At 48.5% G+C, this 27166-nt stretch overlaps 1 protein-coding gene across 2 annotated transcripts in view; it reads right to left on the bottom strand.

Moving 5' to 3' along the window:
- Positions 1-27166, bottom strand: part of SLC25A21 (solute carrier family 25 member 21) — a 401068-nt gene that overhangs the window by 22915 nt on the left and 350987 nt on the right. For both annotated transcript variants that reach the window (XM_078784071.1, XM_078784072.1), the window contains 2 exons: positions 25770-25934; positions 22595-22776 (listed from right to left, as the gene is read on the bottom strand). In XM_078784071.1, the coding sequence (XP_078640197.1) occupies positions 22595-22776; positions 25770-25934 (347 nt within the window). The remainder of the gene's footprint in view (positions 1-22594; positions 22777-25769; positions 25935-27166) is intronic.

The raw sequence follows: 27166 nt of genomic DNA on the forward strand, positions 1-27166 counted from the left end.
GTTAGTGCTTGCTTTTTTCATGTGGGGTTGCTCAGTGAGTTAGTGCTTGCTTTTTTCATGTGGGTTGCTCAGTGAGTTAGTGCTTGCTTTTTCATGTGGGTTGTTCAGTGAGTCAACAACAACACAACAACATGCATTTTAAGGCCATTTTCCCTGCGAGAGCGCGGGTTAGCCTTGCGGTCCCCATGACAATCTTCTCCATTTTGCCCGAGTTTCTGCATCTCTCCTTGTTAACCACCTTGCCCGCATTTCTTCTTCCACCATCTTTAGCCAAGTCTTTCTCGGTCTTCCCCGTCTTCTACTTCCTTCTACATTCATTTCCATCACTCTTCTCAACCAGTCCCTTTCATCCTTCCTCAACACATGACCAAACCATCTCAACCTGTTCCTCTTCACAGCATCAATCACAGGCTCTATTCCCATCATCTTTCGCAATTCCTCATTTGTCTTCCTCTCTCTCAACGATACTCCGCACATCCATCGAACCATTCGCATTTCCACCCTTTCCAGCCTTCGTTGCTGCTCTACGTTCATTACCCACGTCTCGCTCAGATAAATCATAACACTTCTCACACATGCAGCATACACCTTTCCCTTCAGCTTCAACGACACTCCCCTCCTCGTCAGCACGCCACTCAGTTCCTGAAACTTCTTCCATGCACATCTCACTCGAGCAACCGTTGCCGAGTCTGATCCACCTTCTCCATTCAGCATGTCTCCGAGGTAGCAAAATGTTTTCACACCTTCCAGCTTCACGCCATCTCCAAGATCCAACTCAACATTTCCTCCATCTGCAGCTCCCTCTGTGCACACCTTACATTTGAATGCAGCTGCCACACTGGTTAATGACCCTCTCAGACCACTACATTTTTGATGAACCCACTCAGCGCATATTGTACATTGAATGGAGTTCACTCCAACACCCTTCCTACACACAGCACAGGGCCACTTCCCAGTTCTTTCCACCTCACCACATGCTTTACCACTTGCCATCACCTTCGTCTTTCCGATATTCACCTTCAGACCTTTTGTCTCCATACATTCCTTCCACTTGTTCATCTTTTCCTTCAGTCCATCCATACTTTCCACAATCAACACCAGATCATCTGCATACAACAACTCCCACGGTAAACCCTCCTTTACGTTCTGAGCCAGCACCTCCATCACAGCTACAAATAGTAGTGGACTTAGTACCGACCCCTGATGCACTCCCACCTTCACCTGAAAACTCACCACTGTTCCCGTCCTTCGTCCTTACAGCTGTGCACGCTCTTTTGTACATTGCCATCACTACTCTGATCAACCATTCCTCCACTCCTAACTTCCTCAATGCCCATGTCAATACTTTGCGTGGAACCCGATCGAATGCTTTCTCCAGATTCAGTGAGTCAGTGCTTGCTTTTTTTCATGTGGGGTTGCTCAGTGAGTTAGTGCTTGCTTTTTTCATGTGGGTTGTTCAGTGAGTTAGTGCTTGCTTTTTCATGTGGGTTGTTCAGTGAGTTAGTGCTTGCTTTTTTATGTGGGTTGTTCAGTGAGTTAGTGCTTGCTTTTTTATGTGGGTTGTTCAGTGAGTTAGTGCTTGCTTTTTTCATGTGGGTTGTTCAGTGAGTTAGTGCTTGCTTTTTTCATGTGGGTTGTTCAGTGAGTTAGTGCTTGCTTTTTCATGTGGGTTGTTCAGTGAGTCAGTGCTTGCTATTTTCATGTGGGTTGTTCAGTGAGTTAGTGCTTGCTTTTTTAATGTGGGTTGTTCAGTGAGTTAGTGCTTGTTTTTTCATGTGGGTTGTTGAGTGAGTTAGTGCTTGCTTTTTTCATGTGGGTTGTTCAGTGAGTTAGTGCTTGCTTTTTTAATGTGGGTTGTTCAGTGAGTTAGTGCTTGCTTTTTCATGTGGGTTGTTCAGTGAGTTAGTGCTTGCTTTTTTCATGTGGGTTGTTCAGTGAGTTAGTGCTTGCTTTTTTCATGTGGGTTGTTCAGTGAGTCAGTGCTTGCTTTTTTCATGTGGGTTGTTCAGTGAGTTAGTGCTTGCTTTTTCATGTGGGTTGTTCAGTGAGTCAGTGCTTGCTTTTTTTCATGTGGGTTGTTCAGTGAGTTAGTGCTTGCTTTTTTTCATGTGGGGTTTCTCAGTGAGTTAGTGCTTGCTTTTTCATGTGGGTTGTTCAGTGAGTCAGTGCTTGCTTTTTTCATGTGGGTTGTTCAGTGAGTTAGTGCTTGCTTTTTCATGTGGGTTGTTCAGTGAGTTAGTGCTTGCTTTTTTATGTGGGTTGTTCAGTGAGTTAGTGCTTGCTTTTTTCATGTGGGTTGTTCAGTGAGTTAGTGCTTGCTTTTTCATGTGGGTTGTTCAGTGAGTCAGTGCTTGCTATTTTCATGTGGGTTGTTCAGTGAGTTAGTGCTTGCTTTTTTAATGTGGGTTGTTCAGTGAGTTAGTGCTTGTTTTTTCATGTGGGTTGTTGAGTGAGTTAGTGCTTGCTTTTTTCATGTGGGTTGTTCAGTGAGTTAGTGCTTGCTTTTTTAATGTGGGTTGTTCAGTGAGTTAGTGCTTGATTTTTCATGTGGGTTGTTCAGTGAGTTAGTGCTTGCTTTTTCATGTGGGTTGTTCAGTGAGTTAGTGCTTGCTTTTTTCATGTGGGTTGTTCAGTGAGTTAGTGCTTGCTTTTTCATGTGTGTCATGTATGCAGTGCAAATGTTCACCGTTGTATCCCTACACCGGGACCGGGTTGTATCCCTACGCCAGAGCTCGGATGGCGCTGCTGTGAATCGGGCCTTGATTGGCAGAGTGAATAAACGCGTACGACAATTGATCGCAGTTTGTCGAGATACTTTACATGGCGACGAAGGTAAACATCTAGACCATGACATCTTTCGGCCATATCGATGAATTCGACCCTCATGAGGGGGATTTTGACACGTATTCTGAGCGTTTGTCTTTCTACTTCGAGGCGAACGGCATTGCGACCGAAGGCCTGATGAAGGCCGTCTTCCTGTCCGTTTGCGGAGGTGAGACGTTCACACTCGTTAAAAACCTGATTCGGCCTCGGACAATCCAGGAGCTCACGTATGCAGAGCTCAAGGCCGCTTTGAAGGAACATTGCAACCCATCTCCTTCAGTCATCCTGTGTCGGTTTAATTTTTACATGTGCAGACAGCAGCAAGGTCAGTCGATCGCAGACTTCATTGCACACCTCAAAAAACTGTCACATCTGTGTGAGTTTGGGGACACGATTGATGACATGCTTCGTGATTTGCTGGTGGTTGGCATGTCCGATGACCGCACTCGTAGACGCCTGCTTGCTGAGAGAAGACTGACGTTCCAAAATGCCAGAGACACCGCAATTTCCATGGAAAGTGCTGAACGCAACGCTACAAGCATCGGTGCCACTCGCTCATCTGGTACCAGCCCTGCTGTGAATCGGTTGGATCATGTTCAGCCACAACGTTGGAACAAGGCTCCTCGTCAGAAGCCAGTGCAGTCTCAAACCCACAACAACTGTTTTCGGTGCAACGGAAAGCACCCTCCGGAGACGTGTCGGTTCAAAGATGCCACCTGCCATTTCTGTTCGAAAACTGGCCATATTGCTCCAGCTTGCATCACTCGCAAATCGGGAAAAGGAAAAGCTGCTGACAAGATTCATCAGTTTATCGGTTCGGAGGAACCCGAGCTTGACCAGGTGAGCTCTGTTTCCGACAACTCAGAATCGTATGACCTGCTTCATATTGATTCTCACCATAGGCGGGACCCTCTTCTTGCCAATGTTGTCGTCAACAATCGACCATTGCAAATGGAGGTCGACACTGGTGCGGCCGTCTCGCTCATCAGCCATGCTGTTTTCACAAACCTGTGGAGTGATGCTGACCGACCCCATCTGAAACCTACTACCTATGGACTCTCCACCTATACAGGTGAGAAGATTGTTCCCTGCGGTACATGTGATGTCACGGTGGGCTACGATAACCGTGAGTTTCACCTACCCCTGATCGTCATTCCTGGAAAGGGCCCTTCCTTACTCGGCAGGAACTGGTTGAGCATAATTCGACTGAAGTGGGAAAGCATTCATCAACTCCGGGCAGCCAATGTTTCTCCTACCGCAGCATACGCACTCAAAAATGTGCTGGATACGTACCCGGATGTCTTCAAGGATGAGCTTGGAACCTTGAAAGGACATACGGCTAAACTCAGGGTTGACCGGGATGCCAATCCTATATTTTGCAGGGCTCGCCCAGTCCCTTTCGCCCTGCGTGAGCGGATTGACAAGGAACTGGATCATCTTGAAAATCTGGGGATCATCGAGCAAATCCAGTATGCCGAATGGGCGGCGCCCATCGTTCCAGTCATAAAATCGGACCAGTCCATCCGCATATGTGGAGATTATAAAATGACCGTGAACAGGTGTTCTTCATTGGATAAATATCCAATCCCGAGGATCGAAGACCTCTATGCTCGTCTCACGGGAGGCAAGACTTTTACGAAACTCGATCTCAAATCCGCCTATCTACAGCTCTGCTTGGACGAGAATTCGAAACAGTATCTTACCATCAACACGCATCGTGGGTTGTATAGGTACCACCGACTTAGTTTTGGAGTGAAATCTGCACCTGGAATTTATCAGCGTGTCATGGACAGTTTGTTTGCCGCCGAACGCAACGTCGTTTGTTACCAGGATGATATTCTGGTTACTGGTCGTACGGACGCGGAACATCTACAGAACCTGGAGAGAGTTCTGAAGAAGATTTCGGACTCCGGCCTACGTTTGCGTCGAGACAAGTGCAAGTTTATGGTGCCATCAGTCACGTACCTGGGTCATACGATTGATGCCGAGGGTCTACACCCGACAGATGAGAAAGTCCGAGCTATCAAGGATGCTCCTTCTCCACGAGATGTGACCGAATTGAAGTCATACCTCGGTTTGCTTCAGTTCTATGGTCGTTACATCCCGAATGTGACCGACGTTTTGGGCCCCCTTTATCGGCTTTTGAGGAAAGGAGTCTCCTGGAGCTGGGGGTCTCGTGAACAATCAGCATTCCAGACCTCTAAGGATCTGCTCAAATCGTCCAATGTTCTCGTTCATTTTGATCCAGAGAAGGATCTTGTGCTGACATGCGATGCCTGTCGGTATGGAGTGGGGAGTGTATTATCGCACGTGATGCCTGATGGTACAGAAAGACCGGTTGCATTTGCATCCAGAACGTTGACCCCGGCAGAGAAAAACTATTCCCAACTTGACAAGGAAGGATTGGGAATCGTTTTCGGCGTTGGCAAATTTCGCCAGTACCTTCTTGGACATCATTTCACGATTCGCACTGATCACAAGCCGCTGATCAGTCTGTTTGGTCCAACTAAGGCGACATCTGACACACTACCGCCCAGGATCATCCGCTGGTCCCTGTTTCTCGCTGCTTATGACTACACCATATGTTATAAGCCCGGTTCGTCTATCACAAATGCAGATGCCATGAGTCGGTTACCCCTTCCAGAATCCGTTGATGATTCGCCTACACCAGGATCCATTATCGCACTGATGGATCATCTGGAAGATTGTGCTGTCGATTCTGGCCAGATCCGCACTCATACTCGACGAGACCCCGTTCTGTCCAGAACTGTCCAGGCTGTACAGCTTGGATGGCATTTGCTACCTGAGGGTGACCCAGATTTTGCGGCTTTTAAAGCACGTAAAAACGAACTCAGCGTGGAAAATGGTTGCCTACTCTGGGGATGTCGTGTCGTGATCCCAAAAAATCTGCGTTCCAGGGTCATGGATGAAATCCATGACTGTCACCCCGGGATTGTGAAGATGAAGTCACTCGCCAGAAACTATGTGTGGTGGCCGAATCTTGATGCTGATATCGAACATCATGTTCGACATTGTTACCCCTGCCAGAGCACCCGGAATACACCTGCGAAAGCGCCACTGCATCCCTGGGAATGGCCCAGCGAACCGTGGCATCGTCTACATCTCGATTATGCCGGGCCTATTAACGGCAGCATGATTCTAATAATTACGGACGCGCACACAAAATGGATTGATGCCTATGTGACGCGTGGTACTACGTCAGCCATTGTCATCGAAAGACTCAGACGCTGTTTCGCCACTCATGGTCTGCCCAGGATGATCGTGAGTGATAACGGTTCGTGTTTTTCCAGTACCGAGTTTGCCAAGTTCACACGTCGGAACGGCATCAAACATAAGTTTGTCAGCCCACATCACCAGGCTTCAAATGGCTTGGCCGAACGATCCGTGAGAATCATCAAATCCGGATTGCAGAAACTTCAGGAGGGAACCCTGGAAACAAAGCTGTCTCGTCTCCTGTTCAAATACCGCATCACGCCACAATCAACAACCGGTGCAGCTCCGTCTGAGTTATTGATGAAACGACACTTGAGATCGACACTTGACAATCTCAAACCAGACATATCATCAAATGTTTATCAGAGCCAGCTTAATCAAAAGTTGGTGCACGATAAGACGTCCAACAGTCGATGTATCAACATTGGAGATCCAGTGTTTGCCCGAAATTTTGGTGCAGGTGCGACGTGGCTACCGGGAGACATCATCGAGAAGCCAGGTCCACTGTCCAGTGTGATTCGCCTGCAGGACGGCCGCAAAATTCGTCGACATCAGGACCACATAACCTACCGTCACTGTGAGTCGATGGAGCCTGTAGCATCGTCACAGTCAGGACAACAGTTCGACCCGCCACTGCCGGAGATCGTCGTGGCCGCTCCAGCCAGCTCGGATGCCCCGAAAACCTCTGCAAACGCTACACCCTTCGTGGAGACCAAAGGAATCACCTCGGACTCTGTATCCACTGGTACACCGCGACCCAAAGGAATCACCTCGGACTCTGTATCCACTGGTACACCGCGACGCTCAATGCGTGAGAGAAAAGCACCCGACCGGTTGAATCTTTGAAGATGTTTTTTTTTCACGTTGACACATGTTCTATTTTCACGTATTTTCATTATTCTCATAACCGTTTGCACACATATTTTCACATGTTTTGGAAATGTTGCTTTTGAAATGTCAATTCTGGAAATCTAGCACGTATTGCTCTTGGTAATTTTGGACTTAAAGGGGAGGATGTCATGTATGCAGTGCAAATGTTCACCGTTGTATCCCTACACCGGGACCGGGTTGTATCCCTACGCCAGAGCTCGGATGGCGCTGCTGTGAATCGGGCCTTGATCGGCAGAGTGAATAAACGCGTACGACAATTGATCGCAGTTTGTCGAGATACTTTACAATGTGGGTTGTTCAGTGAGTTAGTGATTGCTTTTTTCATGTGGGTTGTTCAGTGAGTTAGTGCTTGCTTTTTCATGTGGGTTGTTGAGTGAGTTAGTGCTTGCTTTTTTCATGTGGGTTGTTCAGTGAGTTAGTGATTGCTTTTTTCATGTGGGTTGTTCAGTGAGTTAGTGCTTGCTTTTTCATGTGGGTTGTTCAGTGAGTTAGTGCTTGCTTTTTTCATGTGGGTTGTTCAGTGAGTCAGTGCTTGCTTTTTTCATGTGGGTTGTTCAGTGAGTTAGTGCTTGCTTTTTCATGTGGGTTGTTCAGTGAGTTAGTGCTTGCTTTTTCATGTGGGTTGTTCAGTGAGTTAGTGCTTGCTTTTTTTCATGTGGGTTGTTCAGTGAGTTAGTGCTTGCTTTTTTTCATGTGGGGTTTCTCAGTGAGTTAGTGCTTGCTTTTTCATGTGGGTTGTTCAGTGAGTCAGTGCTTGCTTTTTCATGTGGGTTGTTCAGTGAGTTAGTGCTTGCTTTTTCATGTGGGTTGTTCAGTGAGTCAGTGCTTGCTATTTTCATGTGGGTTGTTCAGTGAGTTAGTGCTTGCTTTTTCATGTGGGTTGTTCAGTGAGTCAGTGCTTGCTATTTTCATGTGGGTTGTTCAGTGAGTTAGTGCTTGCTTTTTCATGTGGGTTGTTCAGTGAGTCAGTGCTTGCTTTTTTCATGTGGGTTGTTCAGTGAGTTAGTGCTTGCTTTTTTTCATGTGGATTGTTCAGTGAGTTAGTGCTTGCTTTTTCATGTGGGTTATTCATTGAGTTAGTGCTTGCTTTTTTCATGTGGGTTGTTCAGTGAGTTAGTGCTTGCTTTTTCATGTGGGTTGTTCAGTGAGTTAGTGCTTGCTTTTTTTCATGTGGATTGTTCAGTGAGTTCGTGCTTGCTTTTTTCATTTGGGTTGTTCAGTGAGTTCGTGCTTGTTATGAGTGTGTGTGTTTGTGCAGTGTTAGGATCAACATTTGCAGTGGTCGTGTACGTATTATATATATATATATGCGCACACACACACACACACACACACACACACACACACACACACACACACACACACACACACACGTCCTTTTAGTGCAACAGGACATGTGTGTGGAAATAAAATTACGATACTGAGTGCAGTGTGAATGAAAGGAATATCCCTCATATTGCTTTTCATAAAAACTGTCTGCATTAGTAATCGGCCTTGGAAGCACCAAAGCATTTACACGCGATACGTCAGAGCACAGCAAGAGGAAATCAAAATGTACCAAAATGTACCAAAATGTACCAAAATGTACCAAAGGCTGAAATGTCGATTTGTTCGTATTTGTTAAAGTGCCGAATGTGAATGCAGCTGGAGGGCATGTGGTCCCATCCTCTTCCTCTCCCACCCTCTTCCTCTGCCATCCTCTTCCTCTCCCACCCTCTTCCTCTCCCATCCTCTTCCTCTCCCACCCTCTTCCTCTGCCATCCTCTTCCTCTCCCATCCTCTTCCTCTCCCATCCTCTTCCTCTCCCAGCCTCTTTCTCCCACCCTCTTTTCTCCCACCCTCTTTCTCCCATCCTCTTTCTCCCATCCTCTTTCTCCCATCCTCTGCCTCTCCCATCCTCTTCCTCTCCCATCCTCTTTCTCCCATGCTCTTTCTCCCATCCTCTGCCTCTCCCATCCTCTTCCTCTCCCATCCTCTTCCTCTCCCATCCTCTTCCTCTCCCATCCTCTTCCTCTCCCATCCTCTTCCTCTCCCATCCTCTTCCTCTCCCATCCTCTTCCTCTCCCATCCTCTTTCTCCCATCCTCTTCCTCTCCCATCCTCTTTCTCCCATCCTCTTCCTCTCCCATCCTCTTCCTCTCCCATCCTCTTCCTCTCCCATCCTCTTCCTCTCCCATCCTCTTTCTCCCATCCTCTTCCTCTCCCATCCTCTTCCTCTCCCATCCTCTTCCTCTCCCATCCTCTTCCTCTCCCATCCTCTTCCTCTCCCATCCTCTTCCTCTCCCATCCTCTGCCTCTCCCATCCTCTGCCTCTCCCATCCTCTTCCTCTCCCATCCTCTTCCTCTCCCATCCTCTTCCTCTCCCATCCTCTTCCTATTCCTCTCCCATCCTCTTTCTCCCATCCTCTTCCTCTCCCATCCTCTTCCTCTCCCATCCCCTGCTTCTCCCATCCTCTGCTTCTCCCATCCCCTTCCTCTCCCATCCTCTTCCTCTCCCATCCTCTTCCTCTCCCAGCCTCTTCCTCTCCCATCCTCTTCCTCTCCCATCCTCTGCTTCCCCCATCCTCTTCCTCTCCCATCCTCTTCCTCTCCCATCCTCTTCCTCTCCCATCCTCTTCCTCTCCCATCCTGTTTCTCCCATCCTCTTCCTCTCCCATCCTCTTCCTCTCCCATCCTCTTCCTCTCCCATCCTCTTTCTCCCATCCTCATCCTCTCCCATCCTCTTCCTCTCCCATCCTCTTCCTCTCCCATCCTCTTCCTCTCCCATCCTCTTCCTCTCCCATCCTCTGCCTCTCCCATCCTCTGCCTCTCCCATCCTCTGCCTCTCCCATCCTCTGCCTCTCCCATCCTCTGCCTCTCCCATCCTCTTCCTCTCCCATCCTCTTCCTCTCCCATCCTCTTCCTCTCCCATCCTCTTCCTCTCCCATCCTCTTCCTCTCCCATCCTCTGCCTCTCCCATCCTCTGCTTCTCCCATCCCCTTCCTCTCCCATCCTCTTCCTCTCCCATCCTCTTCCTCTCCCATCCTCTTCCTCTCCCATCCTCTGCCTCTCCCATCCTCTGCTTCTCCCATCCCCTTCCTCTCCCATCCTCTTCCTCCCCCATTTCTCCTCCCTCATGTGGGGTTTCTCCAAGTCCTCACGGGTCGTTTTTGTGCAATGATACCATTCGGTTGTCTGAAATGCACATCGGTGTTATGCACACAAAGCAACTGATAGGCCCCGGTCGTCATCCAATCCATCTCACACTTTGTCCACATTGAGCATGTCCGATTACACGACTCTGAGTAAACAATGACATGCTTTACACTTAAAATATGAACAAAGCTATGAACTGCTTCGTTTTTATGAACATCAGATGCTGGATGAGCGAAGACGATAAATTCATCAATAAAAGTTGATATTAAGGACATGAGAAAATGGAACATTCAAGGAAGTCAATCACAATTTCACTGCGTAAATTAAAACGTATCTAATCAATAATTTCCAGGCAACAAAGTATAAAACTGTCCGTAATCCCTAAGTTTATGAAATACACACAGAACACCATCCCCACTTCACCCCCTCCCATCCCCACTTCACCCCCTCCCATCCCCACTTCACCCCCTCCCATCCCCACTTCACCCCCTCCCATCCCCACTTCACCCCCTCCCATCCCCACTTCACCCCCTCCCATCCCCACTTCACCCCCTCCCATCCCTACTTCACCCCTCCCATCCCCACTTCACCCCCTCCCATCCCCACTTCACCCCCTCCCATCCCCACTTCACCCCCTCCCATCCCCACTTCACCCGCTCCCATCCATACTTCACCCACTCCCATCCCCACTTCACCCCCTCCCATCCCCACTTCACCCCCTCCCATCCCCACTTCACCCCCTCCCATCCCCACTTCACCCCCTCCCATCCATACTTCACCCCCTCCCATCCATACTTCACCCCCTCCCATCCATACTTCACCCACTCCCATCCCCACTTCACCCCTCCCATCCCCAATTCACCCCCTCCCATCCCCACATCACCCCCTCCCATCTGCACTTCACCGCATCTCATCCCAACTTCACCCCTCCCATCCCCACTTCACCCCCTCCCATCCCCACTTCACCCCCTCCCATCCCCACTTCACCCCATCTCATCCCCACCATCCCCACTTCACCCCCTCCCATCCCACCATTCACACTTCTCCCCCTCCCATCCCCACCATTCCCACTTCTCCCCCTCCCATCCCCACCATTCCCAATTCTCCCCCTCCCATCCCCACCATTCCCACTTCTCCCCCTCCCATCCCCACCATTCCCACTTCTCCCCCCTTCCATCCCCACCATTCCCACTCCTCCCCCTCCCATCCCCACCATTCCCACTTGACCCCTCACATCCCCACCATCCCCACTTGACCCCCTCACATCCCCACCATCCGCACACCCACAAGATTTTTTTTCCAACAATGTCCCACCCATTGTCAATACCTTTAATATCAGAGTAGGTGTTGTGGAGTTATGTTTGAAAACCCCTTAAATCTCTTTAGAAATCGAACGGTGTCCGAGTTTAATTAGGACACAGACATGCACAGAAGCTTCTTCCTTCATATAAGGAGTAGAGATTTGCAGCAGTATAGTTTTTATTACATTGGATCATTGTTTTTTATAGTCTAGCATGATTTGAAACATGAGCAATATAATACACTAGCCGAAACCCGTGGAACATCCACGGAAGGGAGGATGTGGTGTATGGATAGAGTGTACCATTATGGATGGCATAGGGGATTTGCTTGTCCGAGTAAGAGTTAGGAAGAAAGATGAGAATGAAGAGTGCGTATAATGTATATGAACGACGTATTTATTGCAATCTACTTAAATGACAACGCTACGATATACTTTTGAAAAATGAATGGATTCGTAATAGGAATCGGCATAGCACCACTCTGGGATTGTCCACTCAGTGGACGGCTTGCTGTCGCCTTCGACTGTCCAATCAGCGGACGGCTTGCTTCGTCTTCACCCAGCAGACGCCAATAAGATGGCGTCGTAAGATGGCGTCGTATCGGCAGTTAATCGGATGCTTTTGGGCCCCAACGTCGACTAATTCAGATTTTTCGAGTATGGCTGTACGTGATAAACAAAGAGCGCGGTTCGTAGATCATAAATCCATTAGTGCCGTGGGCATCGGGTCACTGGGTGCGGCGTAAAAGGGATAACAAAGTCGAGTCCTTATGCTATTATTATATAGATACCTCCCCAGAAATGGGGAACGCTGGGAAAAATATATTGCGAAAAATATATTGTATACAAGATCGAGGCTCGTGAAAGAGCTAACATTAATCACACAAAAAGACAAACCGACACACAAAACACAAAAAACAAGAGGAGCGGCAGACAAGATGGGGAGAGAGGGGGAAGGACACAAACACAACATTTGAGAGCAGGGACATCGGGAGGACTTTGGGGGAGGTGGGAGAGGAATAAAACATATGAACACTGCAAGGACTCTGGGGTGAATTACCGGGGGTAGAAAAGATCAAGGTTTTCGATGGGGGAAGATAAGAGATGGTGGTGAACACCTGTTTTAAAGACCTGGAGGGAGGAGTGGGATTGAAGGGAGTGGGGTGTTTGTTCCAGAGGCGGGAGAAAAGAGGAATGAAGGAGTGAAGGTGAGCAGAGAGCCTAGACTTTGGCAGTTTAACCATAAGAGGGTTGCAGGCAGATCTTGTGCGACCTGAAGGAATATTGGGGGGACAGAGCACAGAGAGAGCTGGGGGAGCAAGGCCGGAGAGGAGTCAGTAGAAGACAGAAAGACCACCAACCTGCCTGCGGTGAGTGAGTGAAAGGCCCTCGGAGTTGACTACATCGCAGGAGATTCCAATGATTCTGAAAGCTTTGGCCTCAACAGCGTGAAGCCGAGCAAGGTGTGAGGCAGGAGCACCAGCCCAGAGGGGGGAACAGTATTCCAGTGAGCTGCGGATGAAAGCCTTGTATGTGGTGAGGAGCTCAGGTGTGCCAAGGAAGGACTTCGCACGACGGAGGATGCCTAGTCGGCGACTGGCTTTGGAGGCCAGCTTGGAAATGTGGTTTTCCCAAGAAATATCATGGCAGATAGTGAGACCCAAAAGCTTGAGCGACAGAACTTCTTGGAGAGGATTGTTGAGAAAGTAGATGGGAGGGTTGTCCAGTCGGTCCTTTCGGAGAGACATTGTAAGAGTGTGAGATTTGTCAGGATTGAAAGACATGTTCCACTTGTTTGACCAGTCTGTGATTTTGTCCAGGTCTGCAGAGAGTGAGGAGGCTGCAGACTGCCGATCTGAGGGATGAGGAATGGAGTGGCAGATAGTGGAGTCATCAGCAAAGAGATAGAGAGGATTTTCCAGAGAGTCGGAGAGGTCATTGATGAAGACCAGAAATAGCACAGGGCCCAGAACACTGCCTTGGGGAACTCCAGCCAGAACAGGAAGGGAAGATGAGAGAAATCCATTCAGGGCCACACGTTGCCTACGACCAGAGAGGAAATCCACAAGCCATGAGTGGAGATTTCCCTGAATACCATAGGAGGTGAGTTTGGTGAGCAGAGCTGGGTGCCAGACCGTATCGAAGGCACGTGATATGTCAAGTGAGACAGCTCTGATTTCCTGTTTGGCATTGAGGACCTCCATCCATTGTTGAGACAGCAGAAGCAACATGTCCAGAGTAGAATGACCTGGTCTGAATCCAAATTGATGATCAGAGATCAAGCCATTGGAGAAGAGGAAGGATTTGATATCTGAAGCAATGATGGATTCCATGACTTTGCTGATAATTGGGAGCAGGCTGATTGGTCTGTAGTTGCAAGGATCTGTTTTTGCACCTTTTTTGTGTAAAGCGGTAATGTTTGCTGATTTCCAAGATGCTGGCAGATGACCTTGAGCAAAAGAGAGGGTGAAAAGAACAGAGAGAGGGTGAGATAGAGCGGCAGAGCAGGATTTTAGGACCCGAGGGCTGATGCCATCTGGTCCAGTTGCAGAATCAGAGTCGAGGTTTGATAAAAACTTCTCCACCTTGTCAGGAGAGAAGGACACAGAGTCCAGGAGCAGTTGGGTTCGACTGGGAAAGGTGGGAACAGAGAGAGATGGGTTTGGGACACAAGATTTTGAGGCAAACACAAAGTTGAGGCATTCGGCTTTGTCACGTGCGGTGTAAACTGTGTAGCCATTTGAGGTAAGGGAGGGGATGGAGGGGGAACAAACACCAGAAACGGATTTGACCAGATGCCACCAGGATTTGGAGGAAGGAGACAGGTTTGAGAGTTCAATCTTGAGTGTGGAGAGATAGTGCTTCCTGGCACTCCTGAGGGTAGAAACACACTTGTTTCGAGCTTGGTGGAAGGAACTGAGATTGCCTTCAGTTGGATTTGCCTTCCAAGACGCAAAGGCAAGTTGTTTCAGGGCAACTGCCTCACCACAAGATTCAGTGTACCATGGACGGGAGGAAGGGTAAGACAACTGAAGACGAGATGGGATAAATCTGGGCATGAGAGAGAGCAGTTTGCTTTGGAAGAATTCCCAGGAAGAATTGATGTCAGAGGCATTAGAGATGGGAGACCAGTCCAGTTGATTGATGGCTGCTTGCAGACCGTGCCAGTCGGCCTGAGTGAAATGCCAGACTCGTCGGCGCTGAGGAGGCTCTCTGAGAATGGCCAGTGAGATGTACACTTTAACAAGCACATGATCAGAAGAACCGATTGGAGCAGAAGAAGAGCAGCAGACATTTGCAGGGAAGTTAGTCATAACCAAGTCCAGAAGAGAAGATACTCCATTGACTGAGATCCGGGTCGGGAAATTGACAGATTGTGTCAGTCCCAATGAGTCGCAGAAGTCCTTTGCTGAGGTGCCATGGCTGGTGAGAGATGAACCCACACCCAGCCAGCTGGAATGATGACAGTTGAAGTCGCCACATATGAGGAAGAGAGAGTTTGGATGAGTTGATAGAAGTTGGTCCATGTTGGGTGTTGTCCGACAGAGAAATGTAAATGGAGTCAACACTGTTTGGAGGACGGTACAGAACACATATGAACAAAAGGTGGGAGTGGAGAGGAAGCCGTAGCCAGAGGTACTCCTGTGGGTGGGGTGGAGAGAGGGCAGTGCAGGGAGAGTGAGGAAGAGAGTTTTTGATAAAGATAGCCACCCCACCACCAGGACGAGGATCAGGTCTATCGTACCGGAGGAGGGAGTAACCAGGAAGAGATATTAAGGAATCAGAGACATCTTGAAGGAGGAAAGTTTCTGTTGAGCAGATCAAGTCTGGATTTTCAGAAGCAACCTGAATGGAGAGATCAATCAGGTTTGAGCGAAAGCCCCGGATGTTTTAGGTCCATACCGTTAGTGAGGGGAGAGGGGGAGCATCGGGTGCAGGACAGGGGAGGGGAGGGGTAGGGTCAGATGAAGGGTGAGAGGGGGATGTAGGAAGAGCAGTTGATAGTGTGTCAGAGATTACAGAAGAGTTACAAGAAAGGGAAGGATGAGGAGGACGAAAGGTTTGATGGTGATGGAATGAGGCACAGTGAGAGTTTGTTTGAGGGGGGGCAGAGGAAAGTAGAAGGTTGGGGGAGGTGGAGGTATGACATAGGAGGGAGAGGAATTGGGGAGGAGGCAGCTTTGAGAAGGAGGTGGGAGGAGGGAGAATTTGGGAGGGATGGTTGGGGGGGGGGGAGATTTGAAGGGGAGGGGCAGGGGGGGAGTTTAGAAAGTGGATGATTAATGAAAGATGAACATATATAACAAATTGGGTTTGTTGTGATTTTAAAGTTAGCGATTCGTTTAAGAACGATGGAGGAGGGATGGAAAGAATGAGAATTTAGAGCATGGAGTGATTTGGAATCATAAGAGATTGAATATTTTTTTGAAATGGAATGAGTTGAAGAGGAAATTGAAAGGAGCCTTTTAAATAAGAAGAAAAACAGCGTGTTGTAATAAACCACTGAATAAAACACTGAAGGGGATAGTTGAAACATATTTAAACAGAACTGTGAAGAACAATCTTATATTCACAAAAATACCAATGGGGAGAGGAGACCTAGAGCGACGACCACGAGTCACTTGAACAGGGCAAAAGGTGGAAGGCAAGGGGAAAATGGGGGCGGGGCGAGACAGCGCACGTGGGCAGAGGCAAAAGCACACGAGGAGAAAGGGAAATAAAAGTTTTTTTTGTTTGTTTTTTTGTTTGTTTTTTTGGGGGGGGGGGTGTGGGGGTTACAACGTTAGACAAATAGTAGATGTTTGGTGAAGCTTGGTGGAGAAGGGGAAATCAAAAAAGCTAGCAAAACAGTTAAGGAAGGAACAACCTTCGACGGGGGAAGCCTGAGGCTTCAAGGCCTTGCTCGCGACGCAGCAAACAAACGATTAATTTATGAAAGATAAACACAGAGAAACTTCCAAGGGGGACACTATAAGTTCACACTCCGAACGATAAATACAGTTTCGACAAAATACAATTGTGAACAGACTTAACTTTGAAAAACCTGGAGATCGTGTGGACCGTCGAAAACCCCTGCCACAGTCTCCAAGATCTCGCGAGATCGATTCTTCCAAATAGGGGTAAAAATAGGTGTCCATGTGGGGGATACCTCATAGAGGCGTTCGTCCAGAATTCACTAGTACGGGACCAGTGGGTCTATTGACGGTATGGGCGTGGTGTGCGCTCGGTTGTTGGAGCCACGCCCCTTTAAGAAGAATGGGCGGAAGTCATGGGGGATATAATAAGACAGGAGTTCCGGTCGGGTTTTAGTTCTTTGGAAACGAGCATTCTGAGTATTGCGCTGCAATACATGTCCCCTACCAAAGTTCAAAGTGCCATAACTTTGTCAAAAAGGATCGAATATGCAAATGTATGCACGGTTGATGCTGGTTTTCAAACTTGATCTGAGGTATGCTGAGACATGTGTGTCACGCCTCGCCTCATTGATAAGCCCGCAAGGTCGCTCCGTGGAGCGGCCTGCACGTATTGCACTGTGTGAATTATATAAATTATTACCAACTCACGGTGTGAGGTACTAGCGATTCAAGAGATATCCATTTTTTAAAATATTTTCGTTTAATTAACGATATCTGCCAAACCACGTGCCCTATCACAAATTCCAAAAGGACATTTTAGTGCTGAACAGACCTGTGAAGTTTCCCCTCGATTGGATCAAAAATGAAGGAGGAGCTCGATTTTAAAGGTTCATGCTTAAAAATGTCATAACTCTGAAACCATGTGACGCATGACGTCATGCTCCTTGACTTTTTTGTTCGTCACGGGTATGCGATTCTGCCTGCAAAGTTTGGCCTCAATCTGTTCAGCCGTTGCAGAGAAAAAGGGGTTTCGTGTTTTCACGAAAAACAATATAGCGACCGAACCACGTGACCTGTGACGTCATAATTACCATTAAAATATTCTGCAGACCGAGTCCATCATATGGTGAAAATTTTATCTCAGTCGGTCCTATTATTGCAGAAAAATTGTTTTTTAAAGGAAATTAAAACTTAAAATGGCACTGAGTTAAGGATCATCAGAATTATCAGAATTACCAAAGTTCAAAGTGCCATAACTTTGTTAAAAATGATCGAAACGTCATGAAGTTCGAACTTGATCTGTAACTTATCATGAGGAAACCATGTGCCAAGTTTGAAATCATTAGCATTAAGCGTTTAGAAAAAAAAGGCCGGAAGACTGTTCTTTGCGTGACGGACTGACGGACTGACAGACTGATGGACTGACAGACTGACAGACTGACGGACGGCGTGCAAACCTATAGTCCCCTCCGGTGTACACCAGTAGGGGACTAATAAAGGAGGCTTGAACAAGTCAAGAAATTTTAAACCTCTCGTTGTCCGCAACTCCGACATTGGTGACCCCGTCTTGCTCTTGAACGTTTTCGGAGCTTTGAACAAATATGGCGACAAGTGCAGTTTCGATTAAACTGCCGGAGTTTTGGGAACGACAGGCTGCCGTTTGGTTCGCACAAGCTGAGGCCCAATTCGCCATTCGGAGCATTTCTGCTGATGACACTAAGTATTATGATGTCGTGTCTGCGCTCAGCGGCTCCACTGCGACCAGGGTGGTGAGCCTTCTCCAGGATCCTCCGGAGGGCGGCAAGTATGAGATGCTAAAGGCCCTGCTGCTTGATACCTTCGAGCTCACTGAGGCCAAGAGCACCCGTCAGCTCCTTTCTATACCCGGGCTGGGCGACTCCAAGCCGTCAGAGCTAATGGACCACATGTTGTCTCTCCTGGGCAGCCACCGGCCATGTTTTCTCTTCAAGGAGCTGTTCCTGCAGCAGCTGCCAGGACAGGTACAGTCAGCCTTGGCCAAATCGCCCGTTAAGGATTTCCGCGCCCTGGCCAGGGAAGCAGACAAGTTTTTCTCCGCCAGACAGCAATGTAGTGTGGCTGCATGGGATCCCGCTCCCACCAGACAGCAATGCAGTGTGGCTGCATGGGATCCCGCCCCCGTCGAGCCTACGCCGCTGGCGGGCACCATTGCGGCCGCCACTACGGCCCAGCCGCGGAAGCCCCCAGGTTTGTGTTTTTACCACGCAAGGTTTGGTACCAAGGCCAAGGCATGCCGGCCATCCTGGAGGTTCAGCGAGTCGGGAAACAGGGTGGCCGGCGCTCGTTAACTGCCATGAGCGTCGGCCGTTCGGGCAGTTTGTTGTTCATTTCGGACACCGACTCCGGACATTGTTTCCTCTGCAACACAGGTGCCCAGGTGAGCGTTCTGCCTGCGTCAGCATTGGACCGGAAGGCCGGGAGTCACTGACCCACCCTGGAAGCCACCAACGGCAGTACCATTCAGACTTTTGGTAAACGGAACGTGGCACTGTGTTTCGGTAGGCAGCGGTTCACATGGGATTTTGTCACGGCAAGGGTGTCCACCCCCTTTCTGGGCGCTGATTACTTCTGCGCCAACGGCCTATTGGTGGATGTTAAAAATTGGCGGCTCATTAATACGGAGACATTCAGTTCATTTCCATGCTCGCTGAGCGGGTCTGGCTCGACGAGGCTTGCTTGCACGCTCTCGACCTCTGATGAGTTCGCCCGCCTCCTCACCAAGTTCCCGGCCCTTACACGGCCCACCTTTTCGGCCGTTGTCGTCAGACATGGGGTGGAGCATCACTTTGCGACCACCGGCCCGCCTGTCTATGCCCGGGCTCGACGCCTCGACCCGGGGAAACTCACTGTCGCAAAGGTGGAGTTCGACACGTTGGAGCGTCTTAGCATTGTGCGATGGTCCGACAGCCCGTGGGCCTCGCCTCTCCACATTGCCACGAAGCCAGATGGTGGTTGGCGTCCGTGCAGGGATTATCGCCGCCTTAACGACGCCACTACCCCTGACCGCTATCCAATCCCACACATCCAGGATTTTTCTGCCCACTTGTCCGGTAAAGTTTTTTTTTCTAAGGCGGACCTCGTTCGTGGTTACCACCAGGTCCCCGTCCAGCCGCAGGACGTTCCTAAGACCACGGTGATTACACCGTTCGGGCTTTTCAAATTCCTCCGTATGCCTTTTGGGCTCAATAACGTGGCCCAGGCTTTCCAGCACCTTATGGACAGCGTGTTGCGGGATTTGCCGTTTGTTTGTCTATCTGGACGATATTCTCATCACCAGCGCTTCCAGGACAGAGCACATCCGATCACTCTTTGAACGCCTCAGGCAGCACGGCCTTATCATTAACCTGGCCAAGTGCTTGTTTGGGGTGGCCTCAATTGACTCTCGGCCACCGCATCACGAGGGAGGGGGCCGTCCCACTGACGTCTAAAGTAGAGGCTGTGAAGGGTTTTCCGCGCCCCCTCACCATCAGGGCCCTGCAGGAGTTTTGGGCATGGTGAACTTTTACCATCGTTTCGTGCCCCGTGCGGCCCAGCTGATGTGACCCCTTTATGAAGCCCTCAAGGGCAAGCCTACCAAACGCGCCATTGGCTGGACCGAGGAGATGGCCAAGGCTTTCACGGATGCTAAACTGTCCCTCGCCAGCGCAACCATGCTGGCGCATCCATCGCCCGATGCACCAATTGCTCGAACCACGGACGCTTCGGACTACGCCATTGGCGCCGTGCATGAGCAGTGGGTCAACGGGGCCTGGCAGCCGCTGGCTTTTTTTAGCCGGCAGCTCGGCCCGAACAAACGAAAGTACAGTACCTTCGATCGTGAGCTCCTAGGCCTCTACCTAGCTGTCCGACACTTCCATTACTTGTTGAAAGCCCGCCCATTCATGGCGTTTGTGGACCACAAGCCCCTGGTTTAGCCATGGCCAAGGTCTCGGAGCCGTGGTCTGCCCGTCAATAACGCCAGCTCTCCTTCATTTCGGAGTTCACGACGGACATCCAACATGTTGCTAGGAAGGATAATACGGTCGCCGATTGTCTCTCCCAGTCCATAGCTGGCGCGGTGCACCTTGGCATCGACTATGCCCGCATGGCAGCAAATCAGATCTCCGACCCGGATGTCCAGGCCTGCAGGGCGGCGGTCACGGGGCTTCGACTGTCTGATGTGCCGTTCAGGGACACGGGCACCACGCTACTGTGCGACGTTTCTTTGGGACAGCCTCGCCCTGTCGTACCCACCAGCTGGAGACGCGGCTGGTGTTCAATGCCGTCCACGGTTTTTCTCACCCGGGCAGGAAGGCGTTGCAAAAGTTGGTGGCGGCGAAGTTTGTTTGGCACGAGCTCAGGAATAATGTGCGCGACTGGGCCAACACCTGCGTCGAGTGCCAACGCTCAAAGGTGCATCGACAAACCCAGGCCCCGTTGGCGCAATTGCCAGTGCCCGAGCGACGGTTTGACCATGTTAACGTGGACCTGCTGGGGCCCCTTCCACCCTCGCGGGGATTCACCCACCTCCTCACGATGGTCGATAGGACCACCAGGTGGCCAGAGGCCGTCCCGCTTACATCTACGACGTCTGTCGATGTGGCCCGGGCGTTCATCAGCACTTGGGTTGCCCGTTTTGGCGCCCCCTCGGACATCTCTTCAGACAGGGGGGCCCAGTTCACTTCAGAGCTCTGGGGTGCTGTTGCCCAAGGGTTGGGGGTAAAGCTCCATCGCACGACTGCATATCATCCCCAGGCTAATGGATTGTGTGAGAGGTTCCATCGCTCTGGGAAAGCTGCTCTCAGGGCCAGCCTACGGGATGACAGTTGGGCCCACAGCCTCCCGTGGGTAATGTTGGGCCTCAGGACAGCCCCGAAGGAAGACCTCCAGTCGTCATCCGCTGAGCTCGTCTATGGCCAGCCGCTGCGGGTTCCCGGGGAGTTCATTCCTGACGCCACAAGCCTCTGGTCCACTGCCCGTCAGCGGTCGGTTCTCCAGGAGAATGCCAAGATGTTTGCACTGGTGGCCACATCTCAACACAGTTTGCCTCAGGCCCACGTCCCGCCGGATCTACGTACAGCAGAGTACGTCTTTGTTCGCCATGACGCACACCGGGGGCCGCTTCGGCCACCTTATGACAGGCCTTTCCGCATTCTGGAGGCCGGGGACAAGTCCTTCGTGGTCGACATCGGCAGCAAACCGGACCACCTTTCGGTGGACCGCCTCAAGCCGGCTCACTTGGACCTAGACCAGCCCCCTCGGTTGGCCCAACCCCCACGGCAGGGCCGTCCCCCGTTGGGTAAGCCCCCAGTTGGCCCGCCTAACGCCAAGCCTCTAACAGTCCCTGCTCGGGTCATCAGGGGTCGTTTCGGCCGGGTGGTTCAGGCCCCCCAACGACTGACTTTGCCTGTGCGAGTAAATTCTGGGGGGGGGCGCATGTGGGGGATACCCCATAGAGGCGTTCATCCAGAATTCACTAGTACGGGACCAGTGGGTCTATTGACGGTATGGGCGTGGCGTGCGCTCGGTTGTTGGAGCCACGCCCCTTTAAGAAGAATGGGCGGAAATCATGGGGGATATAAAAAGACAGGAGTTCCGTTCGGGTTTTAGTTCTTTGGAAATAAAGGAGCCTTGAACAAGTCAAGAAGTTTTTAACCTCTCGTTGTCCGAAACTCCGACATCCCCAGGAAAGGGAGTGAGCGCGTGCTCTACCTGCCCCCCCCCCCCGTTTTTTCTTTTTATCCTCCACCCTCCATTCCCCGAAGAATACCTTTATTACAAGGCATTTTGGGGTTGTTTGTGTTGTGCTGTTGTGGGGTTATATTTGAAAAACCCTTAAAATGGCTTAAAACACCTGCCTCGGGAGTGACAGCACTCTCCCCCCATCCCAGGGAAGGGAGTGGCAGCCTGGGGAAAAGGCGGTAATACTGTTACCATACATTCCCAGGTCAGAACAGTTCCTGAGCACACCCACATAGACACAAATACGTACACACCGACGGACACACACACACACGGACACGGTCACACACACACACACACACACACACACACACACACACACACACGGACATGCAGACGGTCACACATACACGGACACACACACGCACATACACACGGACACACACACACACACACACGGACACACACACACACACACACATATACACACACACACACACACACACACACATATATATATACACACACATATACACACATACACACACACACACACACACACACACACACACACACACACTTGGCGCGTGGATCTCTTACTCTCATGTCAAGCTTTACTTCAAACGTGTAAAATCAGGAGCATTGACACCTCTTACCCTTCTTCACGATAAACAGTGCCGATGGTAGCAAAGCAGGTGCGGTACTTGATCTGCCCAGGTTCCGGCTGTGGCCCCTGGATGCGACTCTTAGCCACATCGAACGGAATGTTAATGCAGGATCCCAGAGTTCCAGCCGTGAAGCCGATGAGGACCTTCCGCAGGAACTCCAGCTGGGGATTCTGCATGAGGATCAGGAAGTTTAAGGGTTCGACGGTAACGAAGAGTCTACGCAGCAGACATGATGCTCCATGTGCAAATATTCGTGCGTTTGATAAATTATAAAAGAAAACTGCACAACTTCCATCAAATTCACCAATTACAGATTTTAACCAAACACAAAACACGCTCCGAATGATCAAATGACACCTTTGCTCGAGCTTCTATTTGCTCGCCATTTTAATGTAAGCTTACTCGAGAGCGTACACCTTATGGGGGTTACCTATTGTCAAATTTGCATTGTCACTTCCATCAATGACACGCGACAAGTTTAAACAGCAATTTAATTTTGAGATGAGGAGATAAGCTCATCGAGTGTCGCACACCATATGCCACTCCGCAACTCAATTGGCATTTCTACTGTAAACAAAACTTTCAATTAAGCACTGTCATTTATCACCTGTTCTCAAAGGTAAGCTTCTTCATTTGTATCGATGAATACAGGTGGAAAAGAGAGGGTGGACAGAGGGCCAGAGGTGAGGGGGAAAGAATGGCGTTGGACTGGTGCAAGCAAGGTGGGCGAGAGGGGCCTCTGGTACCACAGTGCTTCACTCAGCGGACAGGTGGGGCCGATGACAGGCTCGGCGATCCCTCATCCATTGCTCTCCCACCTTAATGGAGTCTGTTATGGTAAAGGTTCCATGAGAAAAGATTGCCGAACTGAAAATGGCAACGTTTGCTGTACATCGTTTCACGGAGGTTTGGCACCCTACTGCCAAACCTGAAATTCCACTTGTGTGTAGGGACCACCTGGAAGAAGGGCCGGAGCAATGAACATCAAAATGAAGAATGTCCACCATGCTGCTTGGAACCTTTTCCGCTTTGTCCAACAAAAGAGTTCAACTGGAGTTGAGGTCGGTAGGCGCTGCCAATGGAATTGTGTATTTTGGATCAATCTGATGCTGGATTGAAACGTTTTTCACATTCCCACAACCCAAACGAGTGTTGTAGTAAAAAAAAAACAAAAAAAAAAAAACAACCCAAAGGTGTGTTCTGTTAAAAAACAAAAACATTACCCCAATCCAAAGGTGTGTTCTTATAAAAAAAATCCTCACATTACCCACAACCCCATTTTACCGCAACCCAAAGACGTGTTCTGGTTAAAAAAAAAAAAAAAGCCAAAGACGTGTTCCGTTAAAAAAACAAACAAAAAAAAAAAACATTACCCCAATCCAAAGGTGTGTTCTTATAAAAAATATATAAAAAAACCCATAGGTGTGTTCTGTTAAAAAAAACAAAGACTACCCCAATCCAAAGGTGTGTCCTTATTTAAAAAATCCTCACATTACCCACAACCCCATTTTACGGCACCCCAAAGACGTGTTCTGGTAAAATAAAATTAAAAAAAGCCAAAGGCGCGTTCTGTAAAAAAAAACAAAAAAAAAAAAACATTACCCCAATCCAAAGGTGCGTTCTTATAAAAAAATATAAAAAACCCATAGGTGTGTTGTTAAAAAAAACAAAAAGACCCCCAATCCAAAGGTGTGTTCTTTGAAAAAATCCTCACATTACCCACAACCCCATTTTACCGCAACCCAAAGATGTGTTGTGGTAAAAAATAAATAAAAAAAAAGCCAAAGGGATGTTCTGTTAAAAAAAAAAAAAAACTACCCCAATCCAAAGGTATGTTCTTATAAAAAAATCCTCACATTACCCACAACCCCATTTTACCGCAACCCAAAGACGTGTTCTGGTAAAAATAAAAAAAAGCCAAAGACGTGTTCCGTTAAAAAAAAAAAAAAAAAAAAAACATTACCCCAATCCAAAGGTGTGTTCTTATAAAAAAATATTAAAAACCCATAGGTGTGTTGTTAAAAAAAAAAAAAAGACCCCCAATCCAAAGGTGTGTTCTTTGAAAAAATCCTCACATTACCCACAACCCCATTTTACCGCAACCCAAAGATGTGTTCTGGTAAAAAAAAAAAAAAGCCAAAGGGGTGTTCTGTAAAAAAAAACAAAAAAAAAACATTACCCCAATCCAAAGGTGTGTTCTTATAAAAAAATATATAAAAAACCCATAGGTGTGTTCTGTTAAAAAACAAAAAAAAAAAAAAACATTACCCCAATCCAAAGGTGTGTTCTTATAAAAAAATATAAAAAACCCATAGGTGTGTTCTGTTAAAAAAAAACAAAAAAACTACCCCAATCCAAAGGTATGTTCTTATAAAAAAATCCTCACATTACCCACAACCCCATTTTACCGCAACCCAAAGACGTGTTCTGGTGTAAAAAAAACAAACAAAAAAAAAACATTACCCCAATCCAAAGGTGTGTTCTTATAAAAAAAATATAAAAAACCCATAGGTGTGTTCTGTAAAAAAAAAAAAAAAAGACTACCTCAATCCAAAGGTGTGTTCTTATTTAAAAAATCCTCACATTACCCACAACACCATTTTACCGCAACCCAAAGACGTGTTCTGATAAAAACCCAAATTACCGAAACCCCAACTCTGATCTACTAAAAAATTAAATAAAGGTTCACCCAATCATCTTGAATCATCAACATTTTCCTAATGCTGTGGTATGCGGAAAAGAGAGGTGCAAAAAGACAGACAGTATGGAAAGACATAATAGTTATTCAAAAAGGTTTCCACCTGGGAAATGTGCACGGTCCGATGCTGATGATAAACAGGTTTTTTTTGTTCGGCCTTTGCAGTCACAGAGGCTATCTAAATCATGATCCATGTTACATGTAATCCCACATGTGATCCTGACACAACTCTCGTCCCATCTTTCATTGACGCACGCCACATCCTCACCGAGTCCTTTGAAATCCCATGGATTCAACTTTGGGATGTTTCAGTTATCTGTAGACTGTTAGCGAAGTGCTGGTTAACATAATCCGAAGTTGCTTCGCTGATATGGCACCTGTAACTGTCATTCCCGAAATAATTTCCGCCCGAGCCTTCCTTTTCCAGTCCAATGCTAAGCAGAATGGGAAGACGACTACACAAACCTGGACAGAAGGTGCGAGGTTCTTGATGTTGTGGTAGAAGCCAAAGTAGATCATGTTGAAAACTCCATGCCGCCCCAAGGTCGCTGTTAGGCCCCTGTTCAGACCATGGAATCCAATCCCGCTGGTCCGCACGATCTCCTTGGCGCAGGAGAATGTCGAGGATTGCTGTTGTGCAGAGATGGGAAATGTGCCAATAGTCAATGGTTCCACCACGAACCTTCAACACGTCCAATTAAAGAGCTGGACGAGTCTTGCGGAGGAACACAAAAAAGTACCGAAAATATCCCAGTTTACACGGCAAAAAACAAACGAATCTGTCATCTAGTTTTGAAATATCCATTTACAGTTACGTGCGTAAGATAGGTATATCAAAAGGGAGAAATACACAAATCGGAGGAGTGGTGAACAAGATGATGCATTTTGCTGATTACATCATCGGAGGCCACTTCAAGGCGATTCATAAAAGTCTGCCAAGATCTGAACACGAGGCGCCACATCATATCGAATAAAGAATAAATAAAACAAGAAAGATGTCGCGCACAGCGGAATACTTGCAAAATCCACCCTCACCTGCCCCCCAAAGCAAGCCATCACATCAGGACATCAAATTGTCCATTTCATCAAGATTAAAATTGACGATCTAAATCAGAGCTCGGATCAATCAAATAAAAATTGATGGTTTTTCAGATGAAAATTGATGATTTTAGAAGTTTGACCTTCAGGTGACCTTGTGGTCTGATGAAACCAAGATTGAACTGTTTGGCTTCCGTCTAGCCACTCTGCCACAAAGCCCAGATCGGTGGAGTGTTGCAGTGATGGTTGTCCTTCTGGAAGTTTCTCCCATCTCCACACAGGATGTCCGGAGCTCAGCCAGAGTGACCATCAGGTTCTTGGTGACCTCTCTTACCAAGGCCCTTCTCCCCCGATTGCTCAGTTTGGCCGGGCGGCCAGCTCTCGGAAGATGCCTGGTTGTTCCAAACTTCTTCCATTTAAGAATTATGGAGGCCACCGTGCTCTTGGGAACCTTCAATGCAGCAGAGATTTTTTTGTAGGCTTCCCCAGATCTGTGCCTCGACCCAATCCTGTCTCTAAGCTCTGCAGGCAGTTCCTTCGACCTCATGGCTTGGTTTTTGCTCTGATATGCATTGTCAGCTGTGAGACCTTATATAGACAGGTGTGTGCCTTTCCAAATCATGTCCAATCAATTGAATTTACCACAGGTGGACTCCAATCAAGGTGTAGAAACATCTCAAAGATGATCAAGAGAAATGGGAGGCACCTGAGCTAAATATCAAGTGTCATCGCAAAGGGTATGAATACTTATGTCAATGTGATATTTCAGTTTTTTCTTTTTAATAAATTTGCAAAACTTTCCAAAATCCTGTTTTCTCTTTGTC

This window comes from Myxine glutinosa, chromosome 9 (assembly GCF_964187855.1).
Source record: "Myxine glutinosa chromosome 9, kmMyxGlut1.1, whole genome shotgun sequence".
NCBI lineage: Eukaryota > Metazoa > Chordata > Myxini > Myxiniformes > Myxinidae > Myxine > Myxine glutinosa.